The sequence below is a fragment of the Pseudorca crassidens genome, chromosome 2 (assembly GCF_039906515.1).
Source record: "Pseudorca crassidens isolate mPseCra1 chromosome 2, mPseCra1.hap1, whole genome shotgun sequence".
Lineage (NCBI taxonomy): Eukaryota > Metazoa > Chordata > Mammalia > Artiodactyla > Delphinidae > Pseudorca > Pseudorca crassidens.
Window position 1 is genome coordinate 115228144 of NC_090297.1, and position 17467 is coordinate 115245610.

Consider the following 17467-nt stretch of genomic DNA (forward strand, 5'->3'; position numbering starts at 1 on the left):
TGGCCAAGTTGAAGAGAAAAAGAAGCCAGGCCCTTGAACTAAGGACATGAATTTTAGGATGACGACATAACTATCTTCTGTTGCGTTAGCTTAGTTCTCATGCCTGCATATCCCTGAGACAGACACCCCATTCCTTCTCAGAAGTCCCAGGCATCGGTAAGCAGGTCCCTACCATCTTCTTCTTGGTAAATTCCATCACCATCTGGTCTGCCAGCTTCTCCTGAGCCAGCAGCTCTGCTTTCTGCCTCTGGTTTTCGTCATTGATGCGTTTGATCTCAGCCTGCATCTGCAGCTTTTGCTGGTGTCTTCGTTCCAAGTCCTGCCACCGAAGGGAGAGAGCATCAGAGTAGAAGGGGAAAGATCAAAAGATACTGGCCTCGTGGGACGGAGAGACACAGATGGAGGCAGGGAGAGAGATGCACACTCTGAAGTCTAACTCCAGTTACTGCCCTTGATTAAAGCTGTTCTTTCAAGGGTCATCAATGACCTCTTCCAGCCAAATGGCCCTTTGCAGTCTTCATTCACCTTGACTTTGCGGCAGCCCCTGACACTGTGGATCTCTATGGACTCTCAGGAAGTGGAGGCTCTTAAAATTCTACTCAGTGTCTCCCCCATGTCAGGCAAAATCCTATCCTTTGTTCATTATGCTTTCCTCCTGCCTTCAATTTCCTTCCCCTATTCAAACCCAAACTTTTGGTCTCTGTTCAATAGTGATGATTAAAATAGATAAAATAGAGTATTTGGGAGGGAGGGAGACGCAAGAGGGAAGAGATATGGGAACATATGTATATGTATAACTGATTCACTTTGTTATGGGGCAGAAACTAACACACCATTGTAAAGCAATTATACCCCAATAAAGATGTTAAAAAAAAAATAGAGTATTGCACTAATTGAGTACTTTTTATTCATAAGACACTTTATATAACCTACCTCTAGCACCTAAATGTACCCCAAAAACCCTGAAAGGTAGTCCTTGTTATCTTTCTTGTACAGGTGGAAAAACTGAGGCTCAGAGTTTAAGCGACTTGCCCAGGGCCGTACAGCTAATGAACTCCAGAGCCAGAATTTTGGAACCTGGTCTGTCCAAACTAAAGTTCCAATCTTCTCTGGAGCTCTTACTTGATTGCCCCAAGTTTTCATTCTCTCTGCATTTCTGAATTCCCTTTGCACTTAAGATGGTGCCACACCTCCTCGGACTTAATCATACGTTGCCGTGAGTATCCCATTCGCTTCCTGTGTGTTCCTTCTGTCCCAGCCAGAGGACAGGGACCATGTGTAACACTTCTTCTCTTTCCCAATACTGAGAGGGAAACAGCAAATACTCAATAATGAGGCAGGGAAGAGGGGGCCAAGGTGAGTGGCAAGTGAGATAGAGAAAAAACCTCAGCGAGAAAAACAATGAGTGATGGACATCAGAGTCCCAGTCGCCCTGAGTGACAAGATCCCTTCTAAGGAATGAGCCTGAGCCTTTGAAAGCTCCCAGTGATCAGACCACTTCTAAGCACACCCTCAGGTCCCAATGTGGAGGGGCACTGGGACCTTGGGCAGTGGCCTCCCTACCGTCTCGAACTTGGACTCCTTGCTTCAAACTCTCCTACCCATCCACTCACCCCACCTCCCACACTGCTTCCCGCTCCTTCCATTTCTTCAAAGACTAACCGCTACCTGGCCTCCCAGTTCCTCCTCAGCCCAGCTTCTGCCCTGACGCATCCCAGGCAACACTGCTGACCCTCCCCCAGCTTGGCTCACTGCCCAGTTCAGGGCTCTTTCCTCCAGGAAGCCTCCTGAACCAGACCAGCACAGTGCTGTGTGCCTCCCCCCAGGTCCACGTGGTGCCTGAGTCACGGCCGCCAGCATCCCCTCACCCACCAAGCACCTGCCTCCTTGCTCACGCCACAGTTCCCCTCCTGACACTCCAACTCCCACACTCTTTTTTCCCCTTTTCCCTTTCTTCCTTTCCTTCCTACCTTCTCCCCATCAGTTTTACACGTGCCATTGGTACCCCAGGCAGTATTTAATCCCACTGACCCTCAAAGCTAGAAAAGCTGCTGACTTCTGATCTATGACATACATATAACCATATATTTACTTACTTCTTTGCCTATTTATTTACTTTTTGGTTTGTTGTTTTTGTGGGTTCATTTCATTTCCAAGAAACCAAAGGACTTCCCCCGTTTCTCATCTTTGAAGCCATCGTGAAGCAACCCCAGAAAACTCCCTTCATTCTCTCCATCTTGCTAGCAAGGTGGGGAAAGCTGCCCTTGCATCACCGGGAGATGATGCAGTTCTAGGCTGGGGAGGCAGAGGTTTCTACCTCTGCCCAATGATACTTCCTGGAGACTTAGGGAGTGCCTAGAAGGACGGGAAAAGGACAATGACCTAACACCAGAGTAATTGTGTTGACTCAGTGACACCTGGAACTTTCTCAATGAACCCACCAATGCCCATTCCCCACAGTCAATTTGGATTTTCCAGTTTCCTGCATATCTATCCCAGACCTGTCCTTCCTGTCCCTTTCCCTCTCTCTCCTGAGCCAGGAGCTTGGCCAGGCCTTGTCTGTCTTCATGGCCCTGTTGCTCCCCTTCTCATGCAGTTCACAAGGCTGCCTGCCCCTCATCTTCCCTGACCATCTGGTTATCAGCCTCCCAGCCCTCACACAGACCCTCATACGGCAAGTGCTTGAGAAGCCCTCATAATTATAAGGCCCTCCATGAGATCCTTCAGGGCCCCCTGTTGCTCCTCACCATCAAATTCACTGGGAGATGACAACTCAATCACCCATAAACATGGGGAAGGAGGAGAACAATAAAAGAATATGTGTTCCACAAGTTAAATGGTACCATGAGGAAACAATCAGACAAATCAGAATGTGGGACATTCTTCAAGTCAAATGTCCTGGATGCTTCAAGGTATCAGTGCTATGAAAATGAATGAATGAATGAATGAGTGAGGGAACTCTTCTAGATCAAAATAGACTTAAAAGACTTAGTGAATGCAATGTGTGAACCTTGACTGAATCCTGGTTTGGACGAAAGAAAATATATTTTTGTAACAACTGAGTAAATTTGAGTGTAGAGTAAATATGAAATGATATTATAGAATCATTGGATTCTAATTTTGTTGATAATGGTGTTGTTGACTTGTAAGCAAATGTCTTTCTTCAGAGATACAGGCTGAAGCATTCAGCAGCAAAGTGTCAAGACGTTGGCAACTTACTTTCAAACAGTTTAACAATATCAAAATACGTATATACATCTAAAAGAGACAAGCAACTCAGGCAGATTAACAACCACTAAATCTAGGTGAAGCATTGATGGGTGTGGTACAGTTCTTTCAACTTGTCTGTGTGTATAAAATTTTTTTTAAGTGAAAAATTGAGGGGAAAAAAGAATAAATGCCCCAAATGCTTGCCATGTACCTCACTATGCCAGGGGCCTATGTACACTGCAACAGATCAGATGAAGCCAATAGAAGAAGATTTGTTTACATCTTCCTGGTCTGAACAGATGTGTCATCATTACTTTTGCAACGATATGCTTACTAATTTTATTGAGGCTAACAGGAACAAAGGGTTTGACTCCTCAACACAATTAATGACACTGGGATGCAATGTACTTTGGATGAGGCAACAGCAGCGAGTCTAGAACTAAGACACTGCTATTGTTCACCTACGAAGTCTATAATATCCCTAGGTAATTGAGGGAAGACAATAAAACATCCCTATGTTTATTTGTGCAAAGCATGTAGCCGTATCTTTCCTTCATGTGGCCATTCACACGGATATGTCAGTCCTGGACCCCAAGTCCCAGTAAGGCAGGGACGGTGTCCAAATCACTGCTCCTCCCCCAGCATGACTCCACAGCCAAACAAATGTTTCATAAGGCAATAAAAAGTTGATGGTGACGAGGATGTGAAATGAGCGTGTGCCTGACGGCACGTCAGCCCACACACTCAGACCCCAGTGTTGGAGGGCTTTTTTGCTGTTGCCGGTGGAACTTGGCATTATCTGTGCAGCCCTGTTACCCTTAGATCCTCCTCTTGGAGCTGCTCCATATACGCCCGTATCTGCTCCTTATCCTGTTGCTGCTGCTCGGCAAGCAGCGATCGCTCCTCCTGCTTCTTTTCCATCTGTTCCACAATGTGCCGTCTTCCTCTGGGAAGAAACAGTGCCACGGTGTCTTAGAAACCAAGGGTCTGTGTCTCTCTGTTCTAACCTCCACCCAAATAACCCCCAAGATGGGAGGCATCGTAGGAACAATGTGACAAGTGCCCCCTAAACATGGCTATGCTTCACGAACCCAGACCAAAGTCCTTCCCCAGAGGGTCCTGGCAGGTTGGTCCTCTCCCTTCTGAACTCCTGGTTCTGGGGCTCACCGTTCTTCTTTTTTTTTTTTTTTTTTTTAATTTCATGCAGTCCACTTTATTGATTTTTTTCTTTCATAGATTGTACTTTTCTCTTGTTGCAGAACACGGGCTCTAGGCACGCGGGCTTCAGTAGTTGTGGCTCACGGGCTTAGTTGCTCCGCGGCATGTGGGATCTTTCCGGACCAGGGCTCGAACCCGTGTCCCCTGCATTGGCAGGAGGATTCTTAACCACTGCGCCACCAGGGAATTCCAAGAGCTCTATCTGAATGTCAATCTCGTACTCCTTCCCGTAGAAGGAGTGTGTCTTCTCCCACTCTCCCAGCCTTCCTGCCCTCTTTCTGCCCCGGTCCGGGAAGATCCCACATGCCGCAGAGCAGCTGGGCCCGTGAGCCATGGCCGCTGAGCCTGCGCGTCCGGAGCCTGTGCTCCGCAACGGGAGAGGCCACAACAGTGAGAGGCCCGCGTACCGCAAATAAATAAATAAATAAATAAATAAATAAATAAATAAATAAAGATAGAGCTCTTGAATGACTCCAGATGAAATACACTAGAGCAATGAGTAAAAGAGTTACATGGAAGCGGGTTTAGACTCAACATAAGGACCAGGTCAAATCATTAGAGCTGCTGATAAGGCAGGGATTTTCCTTTCATTGGAACTATTTATGCAAAAAATGAAGAGCCACTTGGCCATGAAATAAACTTTTATTGGGAGCCTGCTATAGTGAGCCAGGTACCTACTAGAAGTACAAAGATGAATGGTACATGAGAACAGAATACAGATGGGGAGAAAGAACTGCCACTCAGTGTGGTGCAATGACTATTTTTTTTACAAGGACTATTTATAGAGGTAATTCTTCAATTATATAGTTGGCGTTCTAAATCCAGGATACTATGATTCTATAATTTACCTGCGTTGGGACTTGTCCTTTCCTGCAGAATGAAGGGGACTGAATTTATTCATTCTAACATATATTAAGCACCTACTACAGTCCAAGCACTCTGGTAGGCCCAGAAGCTACAGAAATGAATAAGACAGGGACCCTGTCCTCAGTGAGCATACAGCCTGGTGAGGGTCAGGGAGCCACAGTGCAAGGAGGGGTGCGCCAGAGTATAAAGAGGGTGTGGCGGGACCCAGAGAAGGGAGCCCTAAAGCCTGCCAGGTGAAGTGAGGGAGGTTTCTCAGGGGAGGAGACGGCAAAGCTACATACTAAAAGAAGAGAGCGCGTTTTTCGGGGGGAAAGGAAAGAGAAGGGTATTCAAAGGAGAGGGAACAACAAAAGTCATGAGCTTTTGTCAAGACCTGGCATGTTGGGGGAAATGAAGGAAAGCCTCATAGAATGGATGGCAGGAAATGGTGCAAAATGAGGCTGAATTGGGGCCAGATTATGAAGCACCTGTTGTGATCTTGGAAATAAGTTTTAAGAAGTTCTGTGGTTCTCTGAATCACTCCATAAAGGTTTTGAGATAATAACAGAGGAGGATAATGACCATTTCTCATGTCTTCCCCCTTTGCAAGGCTATATGGACCTAAAGACACATGGAAATGACTAAGAGGGGAAGGTGCCAAAGCCATCTCTTTACCGGATGCTCTCTTCCCGCCTCTTTCTGTGCAGCTCCTCCTGCCTCTGAACGGATTTCTGCCGCTCCACCTCCATCATCTGATCCAACCGCTTCTCCTCTGCATCCAGCTCTTTTTGGATCAGCTGCTTCTCCAGAATCTGGGCATCCCGGATGGCGTGGCACTTAGCGTTGAGGATGATCTGGGGAGGGGAAATAAAGCTGTGGTACTAGGCCTGGGAGTAAGGATGCGGGGGAATGCATCACCGGGATAGGGAAGTGGGAGCGGGGAGAAATGGGAGCAGAATCCTATTGAGTGTGCTCACAAGCCCAGAAAAGCAATAGTGTCGGGGCTTCCCTGGTGGCGCAGTGGTTGAGAGTCTGCCTGCCGATGCGGGGGACACGGGTTCGTGCCCCGGTCCGGGAGGATCCCACATGCCGCGGAGCAGCTGGGCCCGTGAGCCATGGCTGCTGAGCCTGCGCGTCCGGAGCCTGTGCTCCGCAACGGGAAAGGCCACGACAGTGAGAGGCCCGCGTACCGCAAAACAAACAAACAAACAAAAAAAAAACAATAACGTCTTTCAGGGTATTGGATCTTAGTGTTTGGGGGGTCATGGATCACGCTTTGGGAATATAATGAAAGCTATGGGCTTTCTCCTCCATAAAATTCATTTGCATCTGTACACACAAAATTTCCATAAAACTTCAGAAGTTCATGGTCCCCCCTTAGAGACCCATGAACCCCAAGTGAAGACCCGCTGCTCTGCACTTCGGGGAAACAAACATTCTTGCAGAGGCCAAGCCACTAGATTTTTAAACTAGAAGAGCCCAACATGACACATAACGGAATGAAAAACCATGAGCCATCAATAAGAACTATGAAGTAAAAGCTTTGGAAAATAAAAGGAAGTAGAGAAGATTTACCTGAGAGACAGAAACCGTAGATGAAGGGGCTGGGGAGTCAGCATTTTTCATTTGGCCAGGAAGTGAACCACACGCAATTGAGTTACACAATAGAATTCCCAATGAGCCTCTGGTCTTTATGCTCTCAGCTAAGGGAAGCACTTTGAACACGACAAAAAGAACCCAATTGCCTGGGACCACCATATGTGGCCAGAATTGAACTAGCCGGATAAAGATACAAGTAACATCCTCACATGCATTTATCGACCCACAGTTCGCAAAGCCTCTCCCATATATTAACATATTTAATCCTGCCAATAATTCTGCTAAGTAGTTTCACCACCCTCATTTTACAACTGAAGTGAGGCTCAGGGAGGGCAAGTGACTTGCCGAAGGTCACACAGCAGGCACGTGGCAAGTGCAGCTCTCCACCCCGTTCCCCTGCCAAGGCCAGACCCTGACCTTTCACCCCTGCACCCTGTCTCCAGCTGGAGCCCATGCTGTCAGGTGTGTGAATAAGAGATAAGAGGAGGGAGGACTTCCCTGGCGGTCCAGTGGTTAAGACTCTGTGCTTCCACTGCAGGGGGCATGGATTTGATCCCTGGTCAGGGAACTAAGATCTCGCAAGCTGTGTGGCACGGCCAAAGGGGAGAAAAAAAAAAAAGGAAGCTTGATAGAACTTCCCTGGTGGGGCGCGGTGGTTAAGAATCTACCTGCCAATGCAGGGGACACGGGTTCGAGCCCTGATCCGGGAAGATCCCACATGCCGTGGAGCAACTAAGCCCGTGCACCACAACTACTGAGCCTGCGCTCTAGAGCCCGTGAGCCACAACTGCTGAAGCCTGGGTGGCTAGAGCCCGTGCTCTGCAACAAGAGGAGACACTGCAATGAGAAGCCCGCGCACCACAACTAGAGAAAAGCCTGCACACAGCAATGAAGACCCAATGCAGCCAAAAATAAATTAAATTAAAAAAACAAAAAGAGAGAGAGAAAGAGAGATAGGAGGAGGGAGGGAGAAGGGAGAGCTCACCTTGCTCACGTCCTTCAGCTCCTCCTCCTGCTCCATCCGCAGCTGCCTGGCTCTCTGAAGGAGGTTCTGGGCCCTGTCCTTGGCCACCTCCTCCAGATTGTTGAGCTTCTTGCTGGTCCTCCAAACCATTTCCTTCTGTTTCATGATCTTCTTGCGTGTGGTCACTGCGTCCTATGGGAGCCACGTCGGGATTAGTGGGGGGTTACTGCCTGTGCTGTGTGCCCTGGGCACTAGCCCGGCTGCCACGGTTGACCCCAGATGAGTTTCGCCTCACCCCACCGCACTGTCGGAGCCCAGGGGTTTCTCAGCCTGGCTTCCTCACCCTTCCCGCCGCCCTGCGGTTCCTCCCCACACCCACTCTTAATTCTACAACACGTCCTCTTTAGCACGTTCACGCCCCATTTCAGGGTCCCATAACTAGAGCTCCCAGTCTTGTGGGAAGCCGGCCTCTCCCCAGCCCTTCTCTTCAACCCCCCTCTGCATAGATGGGGGACGGGGGTAGCTACCACAATGGCTTCCTTCTCCTCCTTGAAGGCCTGCTCCCTGGCCTTGAGTTCTTCTCTAGTCAGCACGTGGGATGCCCATTTGATCCGCTCAAACTCCTCAGGGCTCATGATAAGGGACTCCCCGGAGGGGTCCTTGGTGGGGATGCTGACACAAGGATTGAACAAAATTAGGGAGGGGAGGGGAGGGAAGGGCAAGCTCTCAGCACCACACTGCAGGCTGCTCGGCTCTCTTCCCTGCCCCTCATCACTGCCCACCCGCCTGCAGGGACTCGGGCAAGGGCAGGAGAGACAGCCAACTGCGCAACGGGTCCACTGGGGAAAAGCGGTCCCAGGCAAGGGTGGAGTAGCGTCACGGGCTAAAGAAGGGACAGTTTAAGGACTTTTGCTAAAAAGTCCGGTTCATATGCTACCTTCTCTGCGTCGCCGTGTATGACCCTCCCCCATGTATACATACATAGACCACCTCCTTCCCTCTGCTCTCCCTGCCAGTGTTGTGGGCAACTTCTGTTTCCCTTGCTGGCTCACAAGCTCCTCCAGGATACGGACTCCGTCTTAACCCCACAGGCAGCCCAGCGTCTGGCACAGTGCTGGGCACAGACTGAGGACTCATAATAAAGTTGTTGAATTGAACTTTTAAAATAGATGATTCCTCAAGGATGACATACAAAGAGCAAGGGGATGCCAGACAAGGATGAAGTGGATGCCAGTGAGAAACAAAAGCATCCCTGTGCATCCAGCCCAGAGAGAAGCTTTGAAACCTAAATATTAATTAAACTCTCTGATCAACAATAGTCAGAGACATGTCTATAGACCTTTCTAGCTGCCCAGCACATTCAACAAACCAATAGATAATTATAAAGATTACAAACAAATGACACACATTAAAGATGGAGCAGAGGGGTGGGGATAAAGATGCTTCTGGGTGAGGCGATTTAACAGGTACATGGCTAGGAGGCAGGAAGTTAAACTTCCTCCAATAAAACTGGTGCGGGGGGGCTTCCCTGGTGGCGCAGTGGTTGAGAGTCCGCCTGCCGTTGCAGGGGACATGGGTTCGTGCCCCGGTCTGGGAAGATCCCACATGCCGGGAGCGGCTGGGCCCGTGAGCCATGGCCGCTGAGCCTGTGTGTCCGGAGCCTGTGCTCCGCAACGGGAGAGGCCACAACAGTGGGAGGCCCACGTACTGCAAAAAAAAAAAAAAAAACTGGTGCAGGGGAGGTGTCCAGGAGGTGGACGAATGAGCGAGTGGACTTGAGGCTTAGCCAAGATCTTGTGGTTCACTGGGTGGCGTGGCCCCAAACATCTGGGATGTGGAATAACAAAAAATGATCTAAATCTGAGACAGCATCTCACGCTGCTCTCAGCAGCCCTGACAAGTCACCTCCAACGTGTTTTTTAGGAATGGACCAGTCCAAGAAGGAGACATTTCTTGGGCCCCAGGAGTACCTGTAGGGCTGCTACCACATCTGGCCATTTCATGCCAGAGCTGACCAGACAGTGCTCCTGGAGCTGTGTCCCAGCCGAGCCTCCCCAGCTTGTGACACAGGCTGCATTTTCTGGGAATTCAAGTTTTTAGTGAGTGGAGCCAGAGTAGGAAGAATGGTTTGGAGAATGAAGCACTAGCACAAGAGCTAAACCACTGAGTGACGGTGTTGGCTCATTTCACATGGCTGAGCTGGGCCTAAACCCCACAGGAGGGGCCCAAGCAAGGGGGCTGCTCCAGTCAGGAAGCCATGCTGAGCTAATCCCAAAGGAACCCAAGAGCCCTTGGGAATTTCCTCTTCTGGCCTCAGAGCCTGGCAAGAAGCCAAGGGGCTAATTAGGCATCTGGTCAGTTTCCCTTTGCTTCCTATTCTTGATGCAGCCAAAAGGAAGTGACTCATCTGGACATTTCCCTTTACCAATGGGAAAGTGCTCTAATGGGGGCTCAGAGAGGACCCCTAAGCACCTCCCCTCTACCAGCCCCATAGGACCCAAGGCAGCCAGAAGAAAGGGAAGAGAAAGAAGCTGGGAATCAAGGGCAATGGCAGTAATAGATACAAGGTGGGGAGAAACAAAAGAAACCAAAATGGAGAAAAAAGGAGAACCAAGAAACGAAAGGGGGGAAATGAATAGGAAAGTGGTGGGGTCCGCAATGACAGAATGAGACCAGGTGGGTTTCCCCATCTCTACGCAGAGGTCCTCAGCGGAAAGGCTCTGTGCGCTAGGTACTCACATGAGCTCCCGGACCATGTCCCGGGTGATGAGCTGGACGGTCTCTGGCTTGTGGTCCAAGCCCAGGGCAGTGAGATTTTTCCGAATGGCATGCTTGTCTCGGAGCAGCACGATGGGGCCGTCGCTCTGGGTCAGAGGCTGTGGTGTCAGGAAGGACAGCTTAAAAGCTGGTCACCACACTTCCTGCTGGTCAGCCCTAACTTCAAGTGCAGCCTTCCCCTCTCCTGGGGCTTCTACCCCATCCAGCGGCAGAGGAGGCCGGCTGGGGCCTAGACTGCAGGACCACCAAGAGTAGCCAGGGCACTGAGAGCAGCAGGGTACTCTGCCCTTGAACATGGCCAGATGTGCTCTGTACCGACCAACTCTTCTGAGAGCAAGCCTTCTTTATACCTTGTACAGATACTCCCAGAGGGATGGGGGCGCGGGGGGAGGGTTGCTAGCATATGTCCATTCCTAACCTAAAACCATCAGGAATGAAAATTTGGGGTCTCTAGGTTCTCCTCCCTCTGTGGTTTACGAAAGAAAAAATAATTAGCTCTCCTGACCACGCTGTGGGTTTGAAGCATACAATTTGTTACAGACTCATCTAATCTATGATATTTGTTATTTTTAATCCTTTCTAATGATTCATTTACTTTCATCCCCCAAAAAAGCCATATGGAGGAATTTAGAAATAGCTAAATGGCCCTGGTGGAGACCTGCCCTTAAATCTAATGGGATGAGGGAGTCAGTGAATCAGATTTCAGCAAGGCAAATACAAATTAGATATATGAGGTTTTTTAAAAAATGCTCTGACCATGAAGGAGTAACATAGTAAGAAAATGAAATCACTTTTCAGGAAATTTTGAACACAGGAGAGAATTTCATTTGTCATGAATGCAGTATCTGTGGTCCTGAGTAGAGGCAGGGGCATGGCTTCGGTGGAGGTCCTTCCTGTCTGGAGAATCCCGCTTTGCACACCCGTCCCTGGAGTGCTGCTGCCACCTGGTGCCCATCTCTGCTTCCAAGTGGCACAACTCAGTCAGGCCACAGGCCACTTCTGCCCCCAATTGCCGGGCTGGGAGACTTCCTGGACTCTCACCCAGCAAAAAGGCCAAAGAACAGGCCAGGAATAGGCATTACTTTGCCTGCACACTCTTGCAAGTCAGCAAGACTAAGCTTGGAGAACTCGGCCATTTCCAAATCTATCTTCAGTTTAACTAGAAGACTCCCCATGGACTCAAAACAAATAAACGACACGTCTGTAAGTGAAACTGCATTGCTTTGATTCTTTCCCTTGTCAATAGGAAACTGCTGCAGAGTGGGCATCTTCTAAATGGATAAAGATGCCCATCTGGAACACTCTGGAAAGTTCTTTCTTGTCCGCAGTGAGGGGAGTGAGGGGCAGGGGTAGACGTCAACTCTCGTCTCCCCAGTGTGCCTGCAGCCAGAGCTATTCACACTAGTATTCACACCACCACTGGTATCTTTCTTCTTTTTCGCTTTTCTCTGCCTCTTTTTCTATTTTTCTTCCAGTTTTCTTGAGACATAGTTGACATACAGCCCTGTATAAGTGTACAGCATATTGACCTGATTTACATCCATCATGAAGTGATTATCACCATAAGTTTAGGGAACACCCATCGTCTCATATACATGCAAAATTAAAGAAATAGAGAAAACCGTTTTCCTTGTGTTGAGAGCTCTTAGCATTTACTCTAACAACTAGATAACATACAGGCAGCGTCCCTCTCCTCTCTCAATCTCTCACCACCCTTCTCTCCATGTCTCATCCTCTTTCTCTTCTTGCCTCTCTTCCTTCTTACCGTCTGAACATCACATGTACCAAGGTTATTCCAAGTTACACTCTGGCTCTCCTTCTCAAGTCGTCAGCCTCTTAGATGGGATGACATTTGCAAACAAACACCTGCCTGTTTCCCAAAGCAAAATAACTGTATTTTCTTTTTTTTTTTTTTTTGCGGTACGCAGGCCTCTCACTGTTGTGGCCTCTCCCGTTGTGGAGCACAGGCTCCGGACGTGCAGGCTCAGCGGCCATGGCTCACGGGCCCAGCTGCTCCACGGCATGTGGGATCCTCCCAGACCGGGGCACGAACCCTTGTCCCCTGCATCAGCAGGCGGACCCCCAACCGCTGTGCCACCAGGGAAGCCCAAAGTAACTGTTTTAGCTGAGCAACCAGGAAAGAAGGCTGATTCTGTGTTTTTTCACTCTGATGCTGTTCTCCGATGGAGGGGTAATTATGTTGGTCTGTATCTGCAAGCTTGGGCCAGTGGCCCTCAAACATTTCCATCACGGGGCGCTCACTGAGCAAAGAGCTAATATTGAGTGCTCTGCAGCTGAGACTCCCTTCAACGTTATAACAGATTTTTAAATGCTGTGAAGACCTAAGGATTTCATGGTGGAGGAAGCCAGGTGCCCTGTTTGCTTGGGCTCCACTAGGCTTCCGAGCTCGTGCACTCGAGCCTCAGAACCCCTCCCGGTCTTCAGTCTGAGAATTACCTGGGAGGGGGTGGCCTGCCCAGAGCTAGCTTTGTCCTGAGCAATGCTAGTTTGGGTCACTGCCTCCAAGTGGCCGCTCCCTGGAGGGGCTGGGTGAGGGTTACCTTGATAGCTCCGAAGAGGCTCTCATCCACCTCGGAGTTCAGGGCTTTGGTCCGATAGCAAGGCCTATTCCTTAACCTGTTGGAAGTGGTAGAGGAGGAGCTCAGGATGCCAGCTGTGCTTAACGGCTGCAGGGAGAGGCAGAGAGTTGGGGTCATCAGTACTGAGTGCCATCTGGACCCCGGGCAAGGTAGACACTTCGCCAGCCCATGCTGGGGGGATGTTGGATGGGCATGTGGGAAAGCCCCTGGGTAAGCCCTGAAATGTAGGGGACACCCCACAGGAGCAGAGGCGGGCACACCAGCTCAGTGAGGACTCCTGAGGCTCCCCAGCTAAAGACGGCCAAGACGCCGTGCGGCAGGGAAGGAAGGAGAAAGGACACAGGACGGCAGGAGGATGATCTCAGTGTCAGCTCGGTTCTAGTTTTCCACAAGCACAGTCTTGTGAGGCCACGTGGGCTTTCCTGCCCAGATAAGTGCAGTGTCCTCTTCACCTCCAAACTCCTCAGCCCGAGTGCCAAACCTCCTTCATAACTGACACTACTATTTGCCCTCCTTCATGTCCCCACCATCTCACAAGGTTGTGGTGGGGACCTGAGGGCATGCAGGATGGAAAAGCACTTCGCCCACTGCTGGCGGGTGGTTCAGTTTTGTAACAGCTGCCAGCTACAGTTAGGCAGACCAGTTCAGAGCATCCACCGTGATGCTCTTTCACTCCCAGGACCCCTTTCATGTGCATTAGTCAGCTTTTAAGCATCCAGTACTTTCTAGATTGGGGGAGTTCCCCATCTAATGAGCTGAGAGTGACAAGGATCATCCGTGAATGTAGAAGCTGAAAACACTAGATGTTTGTCTTCCAAGCCTGGGCAAAGGACCCCTAGGCTGAGCCATCAGATACCCCAAGCCTGACAATAAATAGGGAACTAGTGATGCAAGAAGGAGAACATGGAAACCCCTTCTGACAGAGGCAGCCACACCCCGTGTCTGGGGCAATGCTGATAAGGGTACCAGTGGCAACTGCCCACAGTAAAGCTGCCGGTGCTGGAGGTGCCACAGTGCATCGAGGGTCTTTGCCAGACCATTTCTGGATTGTCATTTAGGCCTGGGTTCCGGCTGCAGTGCCTCCTTTGTTCTCATTTTCCAAGCCTACTTGCCCAGCGTTGGTGTGAAGTCTGTGCGCGCTCCAAAATCCTCTCCATACATTCCCTTCTCCTTAAATTCAAGTTCTGGCTCTGTTGCTTATAACCAAGAACCTGACTGATACAACCTCCTTTCCCCAAAGTCAGTCCAGCTTCAGCTCACACCCAAGAGGAGAAGTCTATCTCCAGGAGGCAGTTTCTGTGAGGACCGCAGGACAACTCCAGGCTTCATCTAAAGCTGATTCACATCTCGCTCCGGAGGAGCCCACATCTCCCGCAGTTCTCTGATCTGGGACACCTAGGGGGAATGGACTGGGCACGTCAGGTCTACCAAGCCTGGGAATGAGCAGCTGTCAACAGGACACGGTGGACAGGGAGACGCATTCCAGGTCACTAAACACTGGACAGTGTGCTTTGAAAGTTCTCTCTGATCTGCCATGACCACACAGACACCCTCCCACCCCGGCAGCACCTGTTCCACCTGAATCAGGTTTTCACACTAAATCGGGCGATTATTCTCCAGCTGGCTCTGTTCCACACAACGGGCACTGCTGTGTGCACCCTTTCCCTCCCAGCCTGGCACAGCCAGCAGGAGGCTTACAGAGGGCGCCTCCCTTTACAGCCTTGGTCAGCCCCCGTATAGGAGAGCAGAGAAACTCGGCTTTATTAAAAGGTAAATACGGCAGCCCCAAGGATGCCTAATAACAGACTCTGAAGGGTTATTATATGGTAACTGGGGAGCAACAGCTCCCCTTTCCACCAAAAATAGAATAAGAGGAGATGAATAGAAACCACTATAGGTGGGATTGAGGCAAAGCATTGGGAATAAGCAGAAAAGATGGAGGGCAATGGAACATGAGAGATGGCGTGAATTCTGTAGACAACTAAGGGGAGAGGTGCCTGGCATGTAGTAGGAGCTCGATATGTATTTGAGGAAGAATGAATGAATGAAGCCAAACAAGACGACCTCTTGGGGGCTGCAGGCCAGATTGAGATGGAAGCCTTTCCCGAGTATGCCACCACTCCACATTTTCCATATCACGGATGTGCTCTGCACTGTGGAAAATAATGTATGAGAAAGGGCTTCGGAGCACAGATGGAAAGCATTATTGTTGTTTTGCATTTTTTTTCCTGCTTCTTTTCAAGGGCTCCTACAAGCTTTTCCCTTGGCCTTGGGTGTCCACCAGACTATAGGTTCCTCCAGGGCTGGGACTGCATCGCTTCTCTCCTATGCTCTTGATACCCAGATCAAAAGAAAGTCGCACAAGAGATACTCGACTGCCTGAGCCTCGAAGTCAGAACATAGGAAGGAAAACAGATAATGACCACAGTAAAGCGGCCACTGGGCAGAGCAGAAGGAAGCCTGGAGCTCTGGGGTTGGGTGGCTGAAAAACCTTATTGGGGAAATGCTGACTTTGAAGCCACAAGCCTTACACCAGGGTTAGAATAACCAGTTTTGCCAAAAGCAACAGGAAGGATTAAGGAGGTCACTGTGTAAAAGTACTAGAAAAAAATGAAGAACCAAGCAGAAATGGAAAGTTAGATCCCTCTGGGCTAGAGGCAATAGGCAAGAGGTTCTTTCAGGAGGTGAAGGGCTGGTTTTATTTCTTGCATGACCAAATAAATATCCCCAAGAAGCTGAGCCATACCTAGAGAGAAGCCGGCTAGTCTTCCCTGGTGGAAGGCAGCTTTATTTTATTATTATTTTTTTAAATTTATTTTTGGCTGCACTGGGTCTTCACTGCTGCACACAGGCTTTCTCTAGTTGTGGCGAGCAGGGGCTACTCTTTCTTGCGGTGTGCGGGCTTCTCATTGCAATGGCTTCTCTTGCTGCAGAGCACGGGCTCTAGGCACGCGGGCTTCAGTAGTTGTGGCACACGGGCTCAGTAGTTGTGGCTCGCGGCTCTAGAGCACAGGCTTAGTAGTTGCGGCACACGGGCTTAGTTGCTCCACGGCATGTGGGATCTTCCCAGATCGGGGCTCAAACCCGTGTCTCCTGCATTGGCAGGCGGATTCTCAACCACTGCACCACCAAGGAATTCCCAAGGCAGCTCTTGAAGGTAAGGAAAGACCGCTGAGGAGACAAGGATGATCGGCAAAGACGAGGACTGGGACAGAAAAAGATGCCAGCTCTGCCTTGATATTTTCCTTTTGGTGACCTAGCTGACTCCCTGTCTCTTCAAATACCATTCCATCCCAGGTTTACAAGAATTCAGCCATTGCTGGGGGCTCTGGGAGAGACTGATGCAGAAAGATTAACTGGTCATTCAGAAGATGATTTTCACTCCGTTATAGATACAGGATGATCTCCCTAACATATTAAGTTTATATATATGTTCTAGTCCCTGCTTTCAATTCTTTTTTTTGTTTAATATTTATTTATTGGTTGCGTTGGGTCTTAGTTGCCACATGTGGGATCTTTCCTTGTGGCACGCGGGCTCACTAATTGTGGCACACGAGTAGTTGCCCCACGGCATGTGGGATCTTAGTTCCCCAACCAGGGATTGAACCGGCAACCCCTGCATTGCAAAACCGATTCTTAACCACTGGACCACCAGGGAAGTCCCCATATTAAGTGTTAAAGAAAGCAGATTATAAGAAACATGGAAGTACAGCAGTAAAAATGTTCATGTGAAGGGTATTCATCCAGAATGTGTTACTAAAAGAAAGTTCACAAGAATGTTTAACAGTAATTTCATGTGAGTATTAGCATCTTAAGGTGTTTCTTGTATTGAATAATGTTCTGCACTGAGTAGGTAACTCTCTTTATGACTGGGGCAGGGGGAGGGGGGAACTATTTTTATTTGACTACAAAACAAAGCAGTGGACCTGGTGCCCTGACTCTGAACACAGAGAGTGCAGCCCTTAAAAAGCTGCAGTGCCGGGCTTCCCTGGTGGCGCAGTGTTTGAGAGTCCGCCTGCCGATGCAGGGGACACGGGTTCGTGCCCCGGTCCGAGAAGATCCCACATGCCGCGGAGTGGCTAGGCTCGTGAGCCATGGCCGCTGGGCCTGCGCGTCCTGAGCCTGTGCTCCGCAACGGGAGAGGCCGCAACAGTGAGAGGCCCGCGTATAGCAAAAAAAAAAAAAAAAAAAAGCTGCAGTGCCAGATGTCCCGAGATCCAGGATGTTCAGCTCAAATCCAACAAGACAGATC

At 49.5% G+C, this 17467-nt stretch overlaps 1 protein-coding gene across 5 annotated transcripts in view; it reads right to left on the minus strand.

The window, feature by feature from the left end:
* CFAP45 (cilia and flagella associated protein 45) overlaps positions 1 to 17467 on the minus strand; it is a 41132-nt gene that overhangs the window by 8847 nt on the left and 14818 nt on the right. For 4 of the 5 annotated variants that reach the window (XM_067728308.1, XM_067728307.1, XM_067728304.1 and 1 more), the window contains exons 2-8: positions 13177 to 13302; positions 10577 to 10713; positions 8365 to 8509; positions 7859 to 8029; positions 5950 to 6128; positions 4027 to 4156; positions 173 to 319 (exon numbers count right to left, since the gene is read on the minus strand). In XM_067728308.1, coding sequence (XP_067584409.1) covers positions 173 to 319; positions 4027 to 4156; positions 5950 to 6128; positions 7859 to 8029; positions 8365 to 8509; positions 10577 to 10713; positions 13177 to 13302 — 1035 coding nt within the window. The remainder of the gene's footprint in view (positions 1 to 172; positions 320 to 4026; positions 4157 to 5949; positions 6129 to 7858; positions 8030 to 8364; positions 8510 to 10576; positions 10714 to 13176; positions 13303 to 17467) is intronic. The other variant, XM_067728305.1, reaches the window with a different exon arrangement.